At 41.3% G+C, this 14,104-nt stretch overlaps 1 protein-coding gene across 1 annotated transcript in view; it reads left to right on the forward strand.

Annotated features, from left to right (window-relative positions):
• utp20 (UTP20 small subunit processome component) overlaps positions 1 to 14,104 on the forward strand; it is a 41,314-nt gene that overhangs the window by 20,393 nt on the left and 6,817 nt on the right. The window contains exons 28-50 of the mRNA XM_086146675.1: positions 1,997 to 2,140; positions 2,213 to 2,292; positions 2,375 to 2,601; positions 2,711 to 2,855; positions 2,982 to 3,069; positions 3,216 to 3,356; positions 3,610 to 3,663; positions 3,755 to 3,907; positions 4,435 to 4,590; positions 4,683 to 4,823; positions 5,483 to 5,620; positions 5,748 to 5,887; positions 6,552 to 6,634; positions 6,885 to 7,222; positions 7,312 to 7,451; positions 8,121 to 8,277; positions 8,366 to 8,464; positions 8,615 to 8,782; positions 12,320 to 12,486; positions 12,576 to 12,723; positions 12,993 to 13,109; positions 13,226 to 13,396; positions 13,916 to 14,047. Coding sequence (XP_086002801.1) covers positions 1,997 to 2,140; positions 2,213 to 2,292; positions 2,375 to 2,601; positions 2,711 to 2,855; positions 2,982 to 3,069; positions 3,216 to 3,356; positions 3,610 to 3,663; positions 3,755 to 3,907; positions 4,435 to 4,590; positions 4,683 to 4,823; positions 5,483 to 5,620; positions 5,748 to 5,887; positions 6,552 to 6,634; positions 6,885 to 7,222; positions 7,312 to 7,451; positions 8,121 to 8,277; positions 8,366 to 8,464; positions 8,615 to 8,782; positions 12,320 to 12,486; positions 12,576 to 12,723; positions 12,993 to 13,109; positions 13,226 to 13,396; positions 13,916 to 14,047 — 3,327 coding nt within the window. The remainder of the gene's footprint in view (positions 1 to 1,996; positions 2,141 to 2,212; positions 2,293 to 2,374; positions 2,602 to 2,710; positions 2,856 to 2,981; positions 3,070 to 3,215; positions 3,357 to 3,609; positions 3,664 to 3,754; positions 3,908 to 4,434; positions 4,591 to 4,682; positions 4,824 to 5,482; positions 5,621 to 5,747; positions 5,888 to 6,551; positions 6,635 to 6,884; positions 7,223 to 7,311; positions 7,452 to 8,120; positions 8,278 to 8,365; positions 8,465 to 8,614; positions 8,783 to 12,319; positions 12,487 to 12,575; positions 12,724 to 12,992; positions 13,110 to 13,225; positions 13,397 to 13,915; positions 14,048 to 14,104) is intronic.

Consider the following 14,104-nt stretch of genomic DNA (forward strand, 5'->3'; position numbering starts at 1 on the left):
CTTATAATATGGAAGATGACTCCAAATTGCTTGGATGCATATACCCCACATCTCACATAATGACAATTGGCATTAGCTTTTGATCCACTATGACCCCGAGTGCAGTGAAAGTTGTACAGATGATGAATGAATGGCCTTGTATGACAAGAATTATTCTTAGCTGACTTGTTCACAGTATAGTTTTACTACTTACCTTTTTTTACTTTATTTCACTGTTTACTGACATGCTGGAAAGATGTCACTGTAATGAAAACCTGTGCAGAAATTATTTCTAAAACTGTTCAGTCAGAAATTAGTTCCCCCACATATTGAGTTTCTCAGTGAATCAGAGACAATGTACCATGTAGCCTTTCATCCTTAAGCTGCATGTGGAATGAGAAAAATGTTTGTAATTATACAAACCTCATTATTTTGACAGGGTAGTGCGGTTTTGCTTTTTTTTTTAATCAATATTTTCAGAATTCAGGAAATCACATTGTAGGATTTTTAATGAATGAATTGGTAAATTCCACTGTAAAATAAGTATTTGGTCACCTACAAACAACCAAGATTTCTGGCTCTGATAGACCTGTAACTTCTTGGCCTGTTTGAACTGGTTATCAGTGTAAAAGAAACTTGTCCACAACCTCGATCAGTCACACTCCAAACTCCACTATGGCCTAGACCAAAGAGCTGTCAAACCCCACAAGAAACATAATTGTAGCCCTGCACCAGGCTGGGAAGACTGACTCTTCAATAGGTAAGCAGCTCGGTGTGAAGACATCAACTGTAGGAGCAATTATTAGAAAATTTAAGACATACAAGACCACTGATAATCTCCCTCAATCTGGGGTTCCATTCAAGATCTCACCCCATGGGATCTAAATGATCACAAGAACAGTGAGCAAAAATCCCAGAACCATATGGGGGGGGACCTTGGGAATGACCTGCAGAGAGCTGGAACCAAAATAACAAAGGCTACCATCAGTAACACACTACACCACCAGGGACTCAAATCCTGCAGTACCAGACGTATTCGTCTGCTGAAGCCAGCACATGTCTAGGCCCTTCTGAAGTTTGCTAGAGAGTATTTGGATGATCCAGAAGAGGATTTGGACAATGTCCTATGGTCAAATTAAACCAAAATAGAACTTTTTGGTTGAAAACTCAACATTTTGTGTTTGGGGGAGAAAGAATGCTGAGTTGCATCCAAATAACACCATACCTTCTATGAAGCATGGGGGCAGATACATCATGCTTTGGGGCTGTTTTTCTCCAGTGAGCAGGACGACTGATCTGTGGAAAGGATGGAAAGAATGAATGGGGCCATGTATTGTGAGATTTTGAGTGAAAAGTTCCTTCCATCAGCAATGGTACCGAAGATGAAACATACCTGGCTCTTTCAGCATGACAATGATCCCAAACACACTGCCAGGGCAATGAAGGAGTGGCTTTGTAAGAAGCATTTTAAGGTGCTGGAGTGGCCTAACCAGTCTCCAGATCTCAGCCCCAAAGAAAATCTTTTGAAAGTCAGTTGTCTAGCAACAGCCCCAAAACATCACTGTTCTAGAGGAGATCTACATGGAGGAGAGGGCCAAAATACCAGCAACAGTGTGTGAAAACCTTGTGAAGACTCACAGAAAAGTTTGACCTCTGTCATTGCCAAAAAATGGTCTATAACAAAGCATTTTGATGAAATTTTGTTAATGGACCAAATGCTCATTTTCACCATAATTTGAGAATAAATTCTTTAAAAATCAGATAATGTGATTTTCTGGATTTTTTTTTCTCGTTCTCTATGTCATAGTTGAAGTGCACCTATGATGAAGATTGCAGGCCTCTCATCTTTTTAAATGGGAGAACTTGCAGTGGTGTTTGACAAAGTACTTTTTTGCCCCACTGTACCTGATAATACACAAAACAGTTGCATTAAATAGATGTTTTTGATCAACTAACTTAATTTTTTTTAGATCACTTTTTCAGTTAATGAGTGTGCTTCTGTTAACACTTTCTGCAGCTGCGTATAGGTTGCATCAGTCCTTTAAAGAACCTACGGCGGCTTGGCATCTTGAGAATACAAGACTTCTTTGAATACTTTGAAACATACAACTTCAGCCCAGATGAACTCGATGGCGTCTTTCTGGCTGTGGTCTGGCCTCAGGTAAAACAGTTCTCTGTACTTTTCTAAATGCGTTTTGATTATTGAATTTCTTGATTTGTTTATTTTGCACAGGTATGTCGTCTGCCTACAGAGAGTCCCTACTCCCCAACCCCTCTGCTGAAACTTATCCATGTATGGGCCAAAAATGCAAGGTATGAGAAATTTTCTTTCCATTCAACACATATCTTATCCTAGAGTCTAGTAGGAGTCTAGTTTGTTGTTCATCTTTCTTAGATACTTCCCCTTCTTGGCCAAGCAGAGGCCAGGTCAACCAGTCTTTGATGTGCTCCTGAATGTCTTTGCCATTCTTGCATCCAAGAATGCTTCTATGGTGACCATCACCATGATTATGGATATAGCGGAGTCCCTTGCATCTACAGAAGACTTTGTGGCCTCTGAAGAACAGGCAAAGCTCACCGTACACGACTGTGTTTTCCCAGGAGAGAATGCTCTCACTACAGGTTATTAATGAAATGAATGTTATGAATGAAATCATCAAGAATGTCAATTCAAACATTTTTTTTCTTGAATTATTGAAGAATATTTGTTAGAATGTTGTTTCTCTTCCAGGCTCTTTCTCTCAGGGTTGTTTTCTACTGCTGCCTCATATCTCCACCCTGCTGCAATACCTCACTGGAGTGGTACAGAATGCCGACAGGCTCAGAAAGAAGCAGTTCAGATTGCAGGTGGCAAAAGAGCTCAGTCTCCTCTCCAAGTGAGTTCACTCACTTGATCACCTTTCTTTTGTTTTCTCTTGAAGTGTATTCCAAATTTTGTTTCTTCATATCATTCACACTTTTAATCTGTGTTGTCCAACCTCCCTTCTTAAAAACATTGTCAGGTTAAGTCAATTTGTGAGCAATAAGGATCAGAGTCAGGTTCTCATTGGACTATTGCTGCCCCACCTCTGGAAAAGCAACAACGATGAAGTAAGACTTTCAGTTTGCCCTTAATAATTGGAAGATATGATAATTATAACCTGTTAATTGCTCAAAGTGATCCCCTTTGATTTAAATTGATGCATTTAAAATGACCATATTTTTGATTCTGACCCTCTTTGCATTTCATCCTGGAGGTACAAATTGATGTCTTGGCCACAGTGCAGAACCTGCTTCGTCAGTGTGTTCAGCCCACTACCTTTCTGCAGCCACTTAGCAAACTGTTCTCCATCATTCACAGCAAACTGCCAAGAAAGGCCCTTATAAATGTCTTCCAGGTACTGTGGACATCTCCAAAACCACCCACCCTCTAAGAGTTGACCCTCGCAGTTACATGTCCTGTGTTGTGCTTCTGCTGTATAATGTTAGTTGGTAAAATATAAAGTTCACTGGAGTTCTGACCATTAATAAAACTAACGAGGCATTGTGAGCACTGGTTGAAAATGCCCTATTGGTAGTGCATATATTGTAATGTCAACATACACACATTTGAATTGAGTACTCAACACATGAACCAATATTTGCTTTCAGACTCTGTCAGAGCTGGATCCTTCCCTCACTTATTTAAGTGATGTTGCCACAAAGGTATGCAAGTTTGGATTAAGTAGACAAACTTAAACAGCGGTCTTCTTGACTTTATCCATTCTGAGCTATGTTCTCTCTCTGTCATCTACAGCTTAATGCGTTTGACAGTCGACACTTGGATGAGATTTATTTTGATGTGCGTCTGACAGCTTTCCAGGAGGCAATTAAGTTTATCAAAGACATGCAGACTCTGGACCTTGACTACATCAGTACTGTTATGCACAACTGCTTCCATACATATGAGGTGAATATACAAGGGATTCAAAAGGATTTTAAATTGATTAAGTTTTGAGTGTAATTTGGAATTAACTCTTACCATCCCTTTGCTGTTTTTGGGCTCTGTCGTAGTGTAGCTTAATTATCTGAATTTATGCTTAAAAGAGAATTACTTGCTCTGTGCATGTGCGGTGCACAACTCATACTTTTTTAGTTTGATTGCTATTATCAACATGTTTGCTGTCATGTACAAAGTACAGCTGGGGTAATTTTTCCATAAATTTGTGACCTTGCACAAGGGAGACATCTGCATTTATTTTTTTTAAGTTTATTTAAAAGTGCATCATTTTTATTTACTCTACTACCCCAAGAAAAGCCACTTTGCTGTGCTTCTTCATAATGGAAATTCTTCAATTAAAAAATCTTAATGTGGTTTTGAAATTGGGTTACCAATTTGATAGGACCTAGTAATGTGACTGAGAAACACAATAACAAACAGACATAACTAATCAAGCAGACCTCAAGTCACCTCCCCCCTTTCATCCTGTGATGCAGATTGGTGACATGTCACTGACAGACAATGCCAGCCTGTGTCTGTCTGCCATCATCACACAGCTGAAACTTGTTGGTGCTGGAGAGCGGGTCTTCAATGACGTTGTCCAGCACACTATCCTGGATGCTGTACATAAAGGGCTTCGCAGCAAGAATGAAGTAGAGACATATATTGACTACCTTTCTCTAGAATTATCCCCTACGAGAGAAAGCTGGTTAAAATATTTGGTTTTGACTCTTTATCCTCCCAGAATGTGCGGCATGAGTATACCACCATACTTGCCTGCTTGGTCAAGACCTTTCCCTATAAAAAAGAGTTCAGAGACCTTGTGCAGCTCACTGATAACAATGATCCTGAGTCTGACTTTTTTGAGCACATGAAGCACATCCAGGTAAGATGAAGCCCATGTCATTAATATGCTTAATTTTGCCCTTTCCTCTTTTATTATTTAGCCATTCTGAGTGACATTTGTAAGACTTCCCCAAAAAATTCATCATAAATTTGTTTTTTAACCAAAATACTTTAAATTGTTAGTTATTAAAAATGGTGTTTGCTATTTGTTTTTGTTTTGGCTAATTTCCATCTTTTCATTTAGCAAAATTAAATTATTTACTTTCATATCACCTAAATTACTCTCAAACCCACTAGAAAATTGATTACATTTTACACAAGGTTAAGTGTAAGGGATCTAAAAATTATTTGAAAGACAGCAAGGAAACCACTAAAATTCATTTACAAATCATCCTAAAAAGTATTTAAAAATTATTACTAATCACATAAAATATACCTTAACTTACCTTTAGGAGAGCACTTGATTAGGCTTCCTTGACAAATATAAAAAAAAATCAAAGTCGTTGTAATGAACAAAAATAATTCAGTTTGTTTGTGAGTGGGTATTCTGGTAACCTATTAATGTTTCCGAACGAAGGATTCTAGAATCAACAGTCTCAGGAGACCTTAGTTTACAGAGAACGTGTTTGACTGTGTTTCAGTGGACTGTTAATCAACACTATACAATAACATGTGTGAACACACCCTTCTGCCCAACAGATTCACCGGCGAGGTCGATCCCTGAGAAGATTGGCCAAGCAACTAACAGACGGTACACTTGTTCTGTCACCCAGGTCCATGCAGAACTACATCATGCCATTTGCCATGGCAGCTCTCTTGGATGAAAATATGCTCAAGGTGACATTAACAGGACCCTCCCTCCTGAAAAAGATACATCATAGCACACTTTTTTTTTTTTTGAAAAATCTGGTATCTTATCCTGTAATAACATCTCAAAGGTTTTTCTGCCTTTGACCTACTGCAGCATGAGGGCATGATTTCCGCATGTGTGGAGGTCGTGGGTGCAGTATGCTGCAGAATGACCTGGTCTAGATACGTTCACTACCTTAAAACCTTCATTCACCTGCTGCAGACATCGCAAGTAGAGCAAAAACTTGCTGTCAGGTGAGATTTTTCATGTAGACTAGGATTCTTAAATCACGCCATCTGTTTTTCAACCATTTTCTAACCCTGATATATTTTAGGCTTTATTGGTTTAATTTCTTCCTCAAAAGTATGCAGCGTTTTTCCAGAATATAGCCTCCAAACCACAATGTAACTCTTCTAAATATTTATTCCATGAAATTTGGAATTAAACATTTTCAAAATGACTCAATTTTGCTGTGGCTAATACAATTCAACCAGTGTTCCTGGATCAAAACCATGCTCCTCCAGGGACTTGAATTGGAAGGTTGAACTTTTTGTATTTGTTAATTTTTTATTTATTTGACTCTTTAATTTTGGGGTGTTTACTTATAATATATTTTTCCAACATCATGGGAAAAATCATGACTGAATCATCTGTAATCACCCTTCAAAATCGAAGATTTTAGCAAAAAATCAAAACTTTAATCAAGCTTTTGTGGTTTGTGATAACTCATCAAAGGAAAACAAACATTGAATAGTGTGTACGCCCTGGTTAATTTATGAATTAGTTATGAATTAGCTTCTGCCCTTATTTAGAAAGATGCTAAATTGTTCTTAAATTGTACTTTAACCTGATTAGTCATGTTTTCTTGTCAATATTGTTTGACAAATGTTTTCTTTTGTTTTTGTTTTCACCCTTCAGTTTGCTTGTCACTGTTCTGGAAGCCTTTCATTTTGACTACACAACACTCAGCAGAGAAATAGAGGCCAGCGAAACCAAAGATGGTTAGTGGCTTTGAATTGCTCTTTAATTCCTTTGTGAATGCATAGCATGGAAATAATTATTGTTGAATCCGTTTGATTCAGTATATATTGGATTTCCACTTTTAATGAATAAAAATAGTCTATATGTCACATGGGGCAAAGTGTTAATTTTTGATAATTTCTTTGGTAATTTGATTTGTTTTCAGTTATATCTCTAGTAGTAAAGCATTGTTATCATGTAATTTTGAAAAATGCTGTTTATTTTGACCAGCTTTAAGGAAATCGATGGATGGAAATGATGAGGAAGAGGCTGTGCTTGATGAATCAGATGAAAGCAATGAAGAGCTCATGGATATCGACAGTAATCTTCCTCCAAAAGCTCCCTGTGTTGATGCCATACAAATGGATTCAACAGATGGAGCAAACCAGGTTGTCTCCTTAAAGAAAGATTACTCAGTGAAGGCAAAGGGCATTTCGGTATCCAAACCTGTGGCAGTCTCCAGTGGGCTGCCACAGAACAGGCTGGAGCTAGAGGTTCTTATCAGCACCATCCACCAGACTGTTAATGACAGTGTGCTGCCCCGCCTTCAAAAGTGTCTCTCCGCAAAGGTAAAGCAGTGATAAGGGGTTTGGTGGGAGAAGTTGGTTTGTAGTAGGACAAATAATTTTAATAATTTTGTTTTCACGGCATTCTGTAGGTTAAACGTGATGAGGAACATAAGGCTGTGAAATCAAAGGATGTGAAGAGGGAGGAAGTTGTGCGGATTCCAATTGCTTTTGCTATGGTCAAACTGATGCAGTCTCTGCCTCCAAACATAATGGAGGCAAACCTACCTGGGTATGCGCCTATTATTGTATTTAGGCTTGTTATTTGCTGTCTGCATATTTTTTAAATTTACAAAGGACAAATGCCCTTTGGCAAAGTATAATTCGGGGAATGCCAAATATCAGCTCTTCTGAATGTGTTATAAGATGTCTCATATCCTGAAAAAGCTGGATAGCAGTTAACCGAAATTGTGGGGTTGTGGGACAAGAGAAATGTTCTTAGAAAGTCTCGTCAGATTTATTAAATTAAAAAAATCTGCCTCAGATGTCTTTTAAAAAGCGATACCATGACAATACAACAGATTAGATAAGATTAATTTTAAAATCGTTTGAAAAACTTTAAAAAGAATTAAAAATTTTGTTTACTGGTTTTGATAGTAACAAGACATAATTCATGTTCCTTATGTAAAATTGCAATTTTGCTTCAATAACTTGAGGCATTTTATGTGATCCAACAAAATTATTTACATTGTAATTGTTGAATGTAACAATAATGAATTGCTACAGAGAGAAACACTTTAGTGTCTGGATGTTATCCCCCCCTCTGTCAAACTAATTTGATTTTCTTTGAAATTGTCCTGGCAAATTAATTGTTGAAACAAATGAGGATAATATGTGAGTCTTACAATTTCCAAATCATAATGTACTCTCTTTTTTTTGGTCCCCCCCCCCCCCCCACCAGGATTCTGATTAAGGTGTGTGTGCTGCTGAGGAACCGCTTCCAAGAGATCCGTGATGTGGCACGGGGGACCCTGGTAAAGATCATGGAGACGCTGGGCTGCCAGTACCTTCAGTATCTGTTAAAAGAGATGAAGGGCATCCTGATAAAGGGCTACCAGGTACAGTTTAAGCATATCATTACTTACAGATTATAGAAGTTCTGTTGTTGATTATCTTCATATGGCTGTTTCTGCCTCTGTCTTCCAGGTCCACGTCCTGACATTTACAGTGTTCCAGCTGCTCTCAGCCCTAAGTCCAACTCTGAAGAGTGGTGACCTTGATCCCTGCATGGACATGCTCATTTATGTAAGATCTGGAAAAAGAAAATCCAACTTTTCAACTTGTGATTTTTTTTTGGGGGGGGGGTTCTAAGTCAAAATTAGATTATTATTGTTTATTTACCCCTTCAATGTTTAACTGTAAGCCTCCTCCATTTTTATCTGCGTTGCTATTCAGGTGTTCAACAATGAGCTTTTTGGGACAGTGGCAGAGGAAAAGGACGTGAAGGGCATTGTCTCCAAGGTAATGGAGGCACGACACAGCAAGAGTATGGAATCATATGAGCTGCTTGCCAAGTTCTGCAGCAAGGAGAGCATTACTAAGCTTATTTTGCCGTTGAAGGAGGTATGTATGGAGCAATGGGTTATTTTGATACATACCTTACCAAGGAATATTGTAGCACATAGATATGATATTCATAAGGTTTAAGAACTCTAGATAGTACTTGTTCAAGTCAATTTTTATGTAAATGTTTCTCAGGCATTTAAAAAAAAATCTGATGAAGACTTTCTGATTGGAGTATCTTATGTTTGCTATGTGACCAATCACCTGACAGAAATCAAATCAGCAAAAAATAGTTTTGTAATCAGCCATTACTTGTTGAAATTTAGAGAAAAAAAAATGTAACATTTATATCCATCCATCTTCTCCCGTCTATCTGGAGTCAGATCGCGGGGGCAGCAGCTCAAGTAGTGAGGCCCAGACCTCCCTCTCCCCCCACCACATGGTTCAGCTCCTCTGGGGGGACCCTGAGGCATTCTCAGGTCAGCCTGGAGGCATAGTCTCTCCAGCCTCTCCCTGTGGTCTCCACCCAGATGGACATGCCTGGAATACCTCCCCCAGGAGTTGTCCAGGAGGCATCCTGACCAGATACCCAAACCCCCTCATCTGAATCCTCTATCTGGAGGAGCAGTGACTCTACTCCGAGCTCCTCCCAGATGACCGAACTTCTCACCCCAACTCTAAGGGAGAGTCTGGCCACCCTGTGGAGGAAACTCATTTCAGCTGCCTGTATCCCCAGTCTCGATCTTTTGGTCGCTACCCACAGCTTCGCCTTTTGGCTCAGCATCTTCTTCACCACGACAGACCAGTACAGAGTCCGCATCACTGCAGATGCAGCACCGATCCACCTGTTGATTTCCCGTGCCATTCTCCCCTCACTCTTGAACAAGACCCCAAGATACTTAAACTCCGCCACTTGGGGCAGAACTTCATCCGTTCCACCTGTTTCCGGTTGAACACCATGGTGTTGGATTTAGAAGTGCTGATCCTCATCCCGGCCGCTTCACACTCCGCTGTTACCCACTCCAGTGAGAGCTGGAGATCATGGCCTGATGAAGCCAACTGAACCACATCTGCAAAGAGCAGAGAGACTAATCGGCGGCCACTAAACCGAATCCCGTCAACGCCTTGGCTGAGCCTAGAAATTCTGTCCATAAAAGTTATGGCCAGAATTGGTGACATAGGGTAGCCTTGGTGGAGTCCAACTCTCAACAGAAAGGGGTCTGGCTTACAACCGGCAATGCGGATCAACCTCAAGGACTAAACAGTCCGTATGACAGGGTTCTTTGCCCCCATACTCCCGGAGCATCCCCCAAAGGATTGCCTGCGGGACACGGTCGAATGCCTCCCCGAGGTCAACAAAACTCCCGCGCACCTTCGAGGACCTTGCTGAGGGTATAGAGCTAGTCCACTGTTTCACAAACATGACACTGGCTTACCCTCTTCTCCAGCAACGCTAAATAGACCTTACCAGGGAGGCTAAGGAGTGTGATTTACCCCTGTAGTTGGAGCACACTGTCCGATCCCCCTTTTTAAAAATGGGATCACCTCCCTGGTCCACCAGTCCAGCACTACTGTCCCCGACATCCACGCAATGCGGCAGAGGCGTGTCAGCCAGGACAGCCCTACAACATCCAGAGCCTTGAGGAACACAGGGTGGACATCATCGTGCTCCCACTGTACACAGTGTTGACAAACACTGCTTCCCCCTCCTGAGCCGCTGGATTGTGGACCAGAATCTTGACGCCAGCCGGAAGTCATTCTCCATGGTCTCCTCGTACTCCTCCAGTGCCCGAGTGTTTGCCTCGGCAACCACCGAAGCCGCATGCTGCTTGGCCTGCCGGTACCTGTCAGCTGCTTCCGGGGCCCCACAAGCCAGAAAGGCCCAATAGGACTTTTTCAGCGTAACAGCATTCCTCACCGCTGGAGTCCACAAGTGGGTTCAAGGGTTGTCACCTCGACACACGCTGACTGCCTTACGACCACAGCCCCGGTGTGCCGCTTCGCCAATGGAAGCCCGGCTCATGGCCTATTCGGACTCAATGTCTCCCGCCTCCTTCAGGACATGGTTGTAGTTCTGCCGGAGGTGGGAGTTGAAACTCCTTCTGACAGGGGACTCTGTCAGACGTTCTCAGTAGACCCTCACATTACGTTTGGGTCTGCCAGGTCTGACCAGCATCCTCCCCCACCATTGGAGCCAGCTCACCACCAGGTGGTGGTCAGTTGACAGCTCCGTCCCTCTCAGCTCCGCGATACGATAAGATAGATATGACCACAGGGTCAATCAAAGAACTGTGGCCTAATGTGTGTTGGTGCTAAGTGCACATATAGACACCTTTCTGCCTGAGCATCGTGTTCGTTATGGACAATCTGTGACAAGCACAAAGTCCAATAACACCACCCTGTTAACACCAGGGGGGCCATTCCTCCCAATCACGCCCTTCCAAGTTGCACTGTCGTTGCCCACGTGAGTGTTGAAGTCTCCCAGTATAACGAGGGAGTCCCTGGTCGGAGCACTCTCTAACAGCCCTTCTAGGGACCCCAAGAAGAGTGGGTAAACTGAACTGTTGTTGGGTGCAAAGCCACAAACCAAGAGTCAGAACCTGTCCCCCCACCTGAAGGCGGAGGGAAGCTACCCTCCCGTCCACTGGGTTGAACCCCAACGTTGAACCACCAAGGTCCCCCGCTCCGGCTACTGCCCGGCTCACACTGCATCCAACCCCTTTGGGCCTTCTTGTGGGTGGTGAACCCAGGGGAAGAGGGACCAATGCCATTCCTTCGGGCCGTGCCCGGCCGAGCTCCATGAGTAAAGACCTTGCCATCAGGTGCTTGCTGCCAAGCCCTGTCCCCCGGCCTGGCTCCAGGGGTGCCCCCAGCTACCCACGTCCAGGCAACGGACAACTGGGTCCAATGATTTTCTTCTTCATGGGGTCTTCTGAGCCATACTTTGTCTGGTCCCTCACCTGGGACCTGTTTGCCTTGGGTGACCCTTCCAGGGGCATAAGCCCCTGACAGCTTAGCTCCCAGGATCACTGGGACATGCAAATCCGTCCACCTCAGTAAGGTGGCAGTTCACAGAGGGGAGATATTTATCCATACACTAAAAATGATATATTGGTTTATTTGGATTTGGTTTAAAACAAAAAAAAAAGCAAGATAAAATTGTAGTTTTTGGTAATTTCTTTATTATAATTAAATACGTATGCATGGTGTTTCTTAAAAAATTTAAGCTCATGAAAAGATTTTTCTTTGAGTAATTTAAAGCTAATGCCATGATTTTTTTTTATTTTTTTTTATTTACAATTTCCTGTATTCTATAATTTTCTCATCACTAATTTACTCTTGGTATTTTGAGGACAGAAAGAATATTTCAGATAGTAAAGCATCACAAGTATTATTATTATTAAGAAAAAGAAAAAAAAATATAATCGACAATATTCATCTGTCTTGTCCAGCTCTACATTTCAAGACCTTCCAATTTGTATTATATGGTATGACCGAGGGAGCATTTCTGTAATTCCATTGGAGATTATTGTGTGTTTGGCACTTGTAATACATATTCTTTGGATATCAAAATTGCGTTTTCCTTTTTCCTTTCAGATCCTTGAGACATCATCGAGTATGAAGGTCAGTAACAGGGTGGGTGCTGTGCTGCGTCGCCTGATCCAGGGTCTACTTGCTAATAATGGCATGAGTTCCCATAACATCCTCCTGCTGAGCCACAGCCTGATCAGCCAAAGCCTGCCTCTGCTTACCAAGAAAGACAGGTGTGTTGTATACAGATAAATATGTCTTACATACTCATGTTTTTTTTGTTTTGTTTTTTTGACCCTTTTTTATTCCTATGTCTCCATAGAAACAGAGTTTCAAATGAGCCTCCACCAGACCCTCGCCTACCTCCTCCCAGCTGCCTACTTCTGCCACCAACCCCTAAGAGGGGTGGTAAAAAAGCACCTGTGAGCAGTACAACCAACATTCACTTCATTGTAGACGCTGGCCTCAAGGTATGCTTTCACAAATTTTCAACCTATAAAAACCATTGTGAATAATAATAAATCATTGTCCAACAGAAAAAATGTTTTAATGATTTTGCAGTTGAAGAATATTTTTTCAAGATTCATTTTGAGTTTTCTGAACCTTTGGAAAGTACTCTCTACAGCAAAGTTAATAAGTGCTCTTCTGTTATCAATTTGTATGTTTTTACAAGATACACGTATAACCTTCATGTTGCATGTAGTGAAGATGTATGTTTTTGTGCATTTCTGTCCCTCAGCTGCTCCACCTGAGTCTGAAGAAAGCTAAGGTGACATCAGCTGAGACATCAGCTCTTGAGATGCTGGACCCTTTTGTACTGCTGCTGCTACAATGCCTTGATGCCATGCATGTCAAGGTTTGAAACTCTATTTTCCATCAGCAACTACACCAAAATACGATGAGTTTCACAGCTATTTTGCAATTTTGTTATCTTAACGTATACCCATACCCTCTCTGCTTGTCATCAATCAGGTAATCACAGAGGCTCTCGTGGCATTCACCTGGCTTTTAAAGTTCCCCCTGCCAGCTGTACAGCTGAACGCTGGAGAGCTGACCAAAAAGGTCTTCATTCTGCTGAAGGATTACTCCAAAACCGGTGCTGCCCGTGGAGAGAACTATTTTTTGGTTCAGAACTGCTTTAAGGTAGCACCAAAAAGTTTCCAACACCTTGTTTAAATGCTGAACAATTACCGCATACTTGCAGTTAAAGAAAAATATCAAAATGATGACCTCTCAAGAATGAGAACGTTAAGGCCATTGCTTCATACTTTTCTATCTATTGTACCTTTTTGAAAAATATTTTGCTTTTTCTGTCTAAGTTGATCTTCATGTGAATCAAGAGAAACTATCTCACAATTTCCCTTGTCAAAGTTCTTTAGTTAAAGTTTTATTCATAAGTTATCTGCATTTTAACCTGTTTAGTCTTCGCTAGGTTTTCTTCCTAAAAATATATCCCACCTTTAAGTTGCCGTTATTCACAAAGCATTTTTCTGCAAGAAATATTTTTCATCAAGTTATCCCTAAACATTTTTGTAATAAACCCAATGATAAATGTCCTTTATAAATTGAAGAAATCAAAGCTCATGGGAGCAACATTAAAACAAAATGGACTTCAAGTCTTTCCTTTGCTGTCTCTCCTCCACCCCCCCACCCCACCTGAAGACCATCACCAAACTGGTTATCAATGTCAAAAGCAACAACATTTCAGCGGTCCAGCTGCAGGTTCTGCTGGGATATGCAGAAGAGGACATCTACGACCAGTCTCGCCAGGCAACTGCCTTTAGCCTGCTGAAGGTAAGTAGTGTTTATTTTCTTATTTTTTGTGTCCAGGAAGAGAGAAAATTTCGTGAT

This window comes from Fistularia commersonii, chromosome 5 (genome assembly GCF_037954325.1).
Source record: "Fistularia commersonii isolate RoL2024-O1a breed Wild chromosome 5, RoL_Fcom_v1.0, whole genome shotgun sequence".
In the NCBI taxonomy this organism is placed as follows: Eukaryota; Metazoa; Chordata; class Actinopteri; order Syngnathiformes; family Fistulariidae; genus Fistularia; species Fistularia commersonii.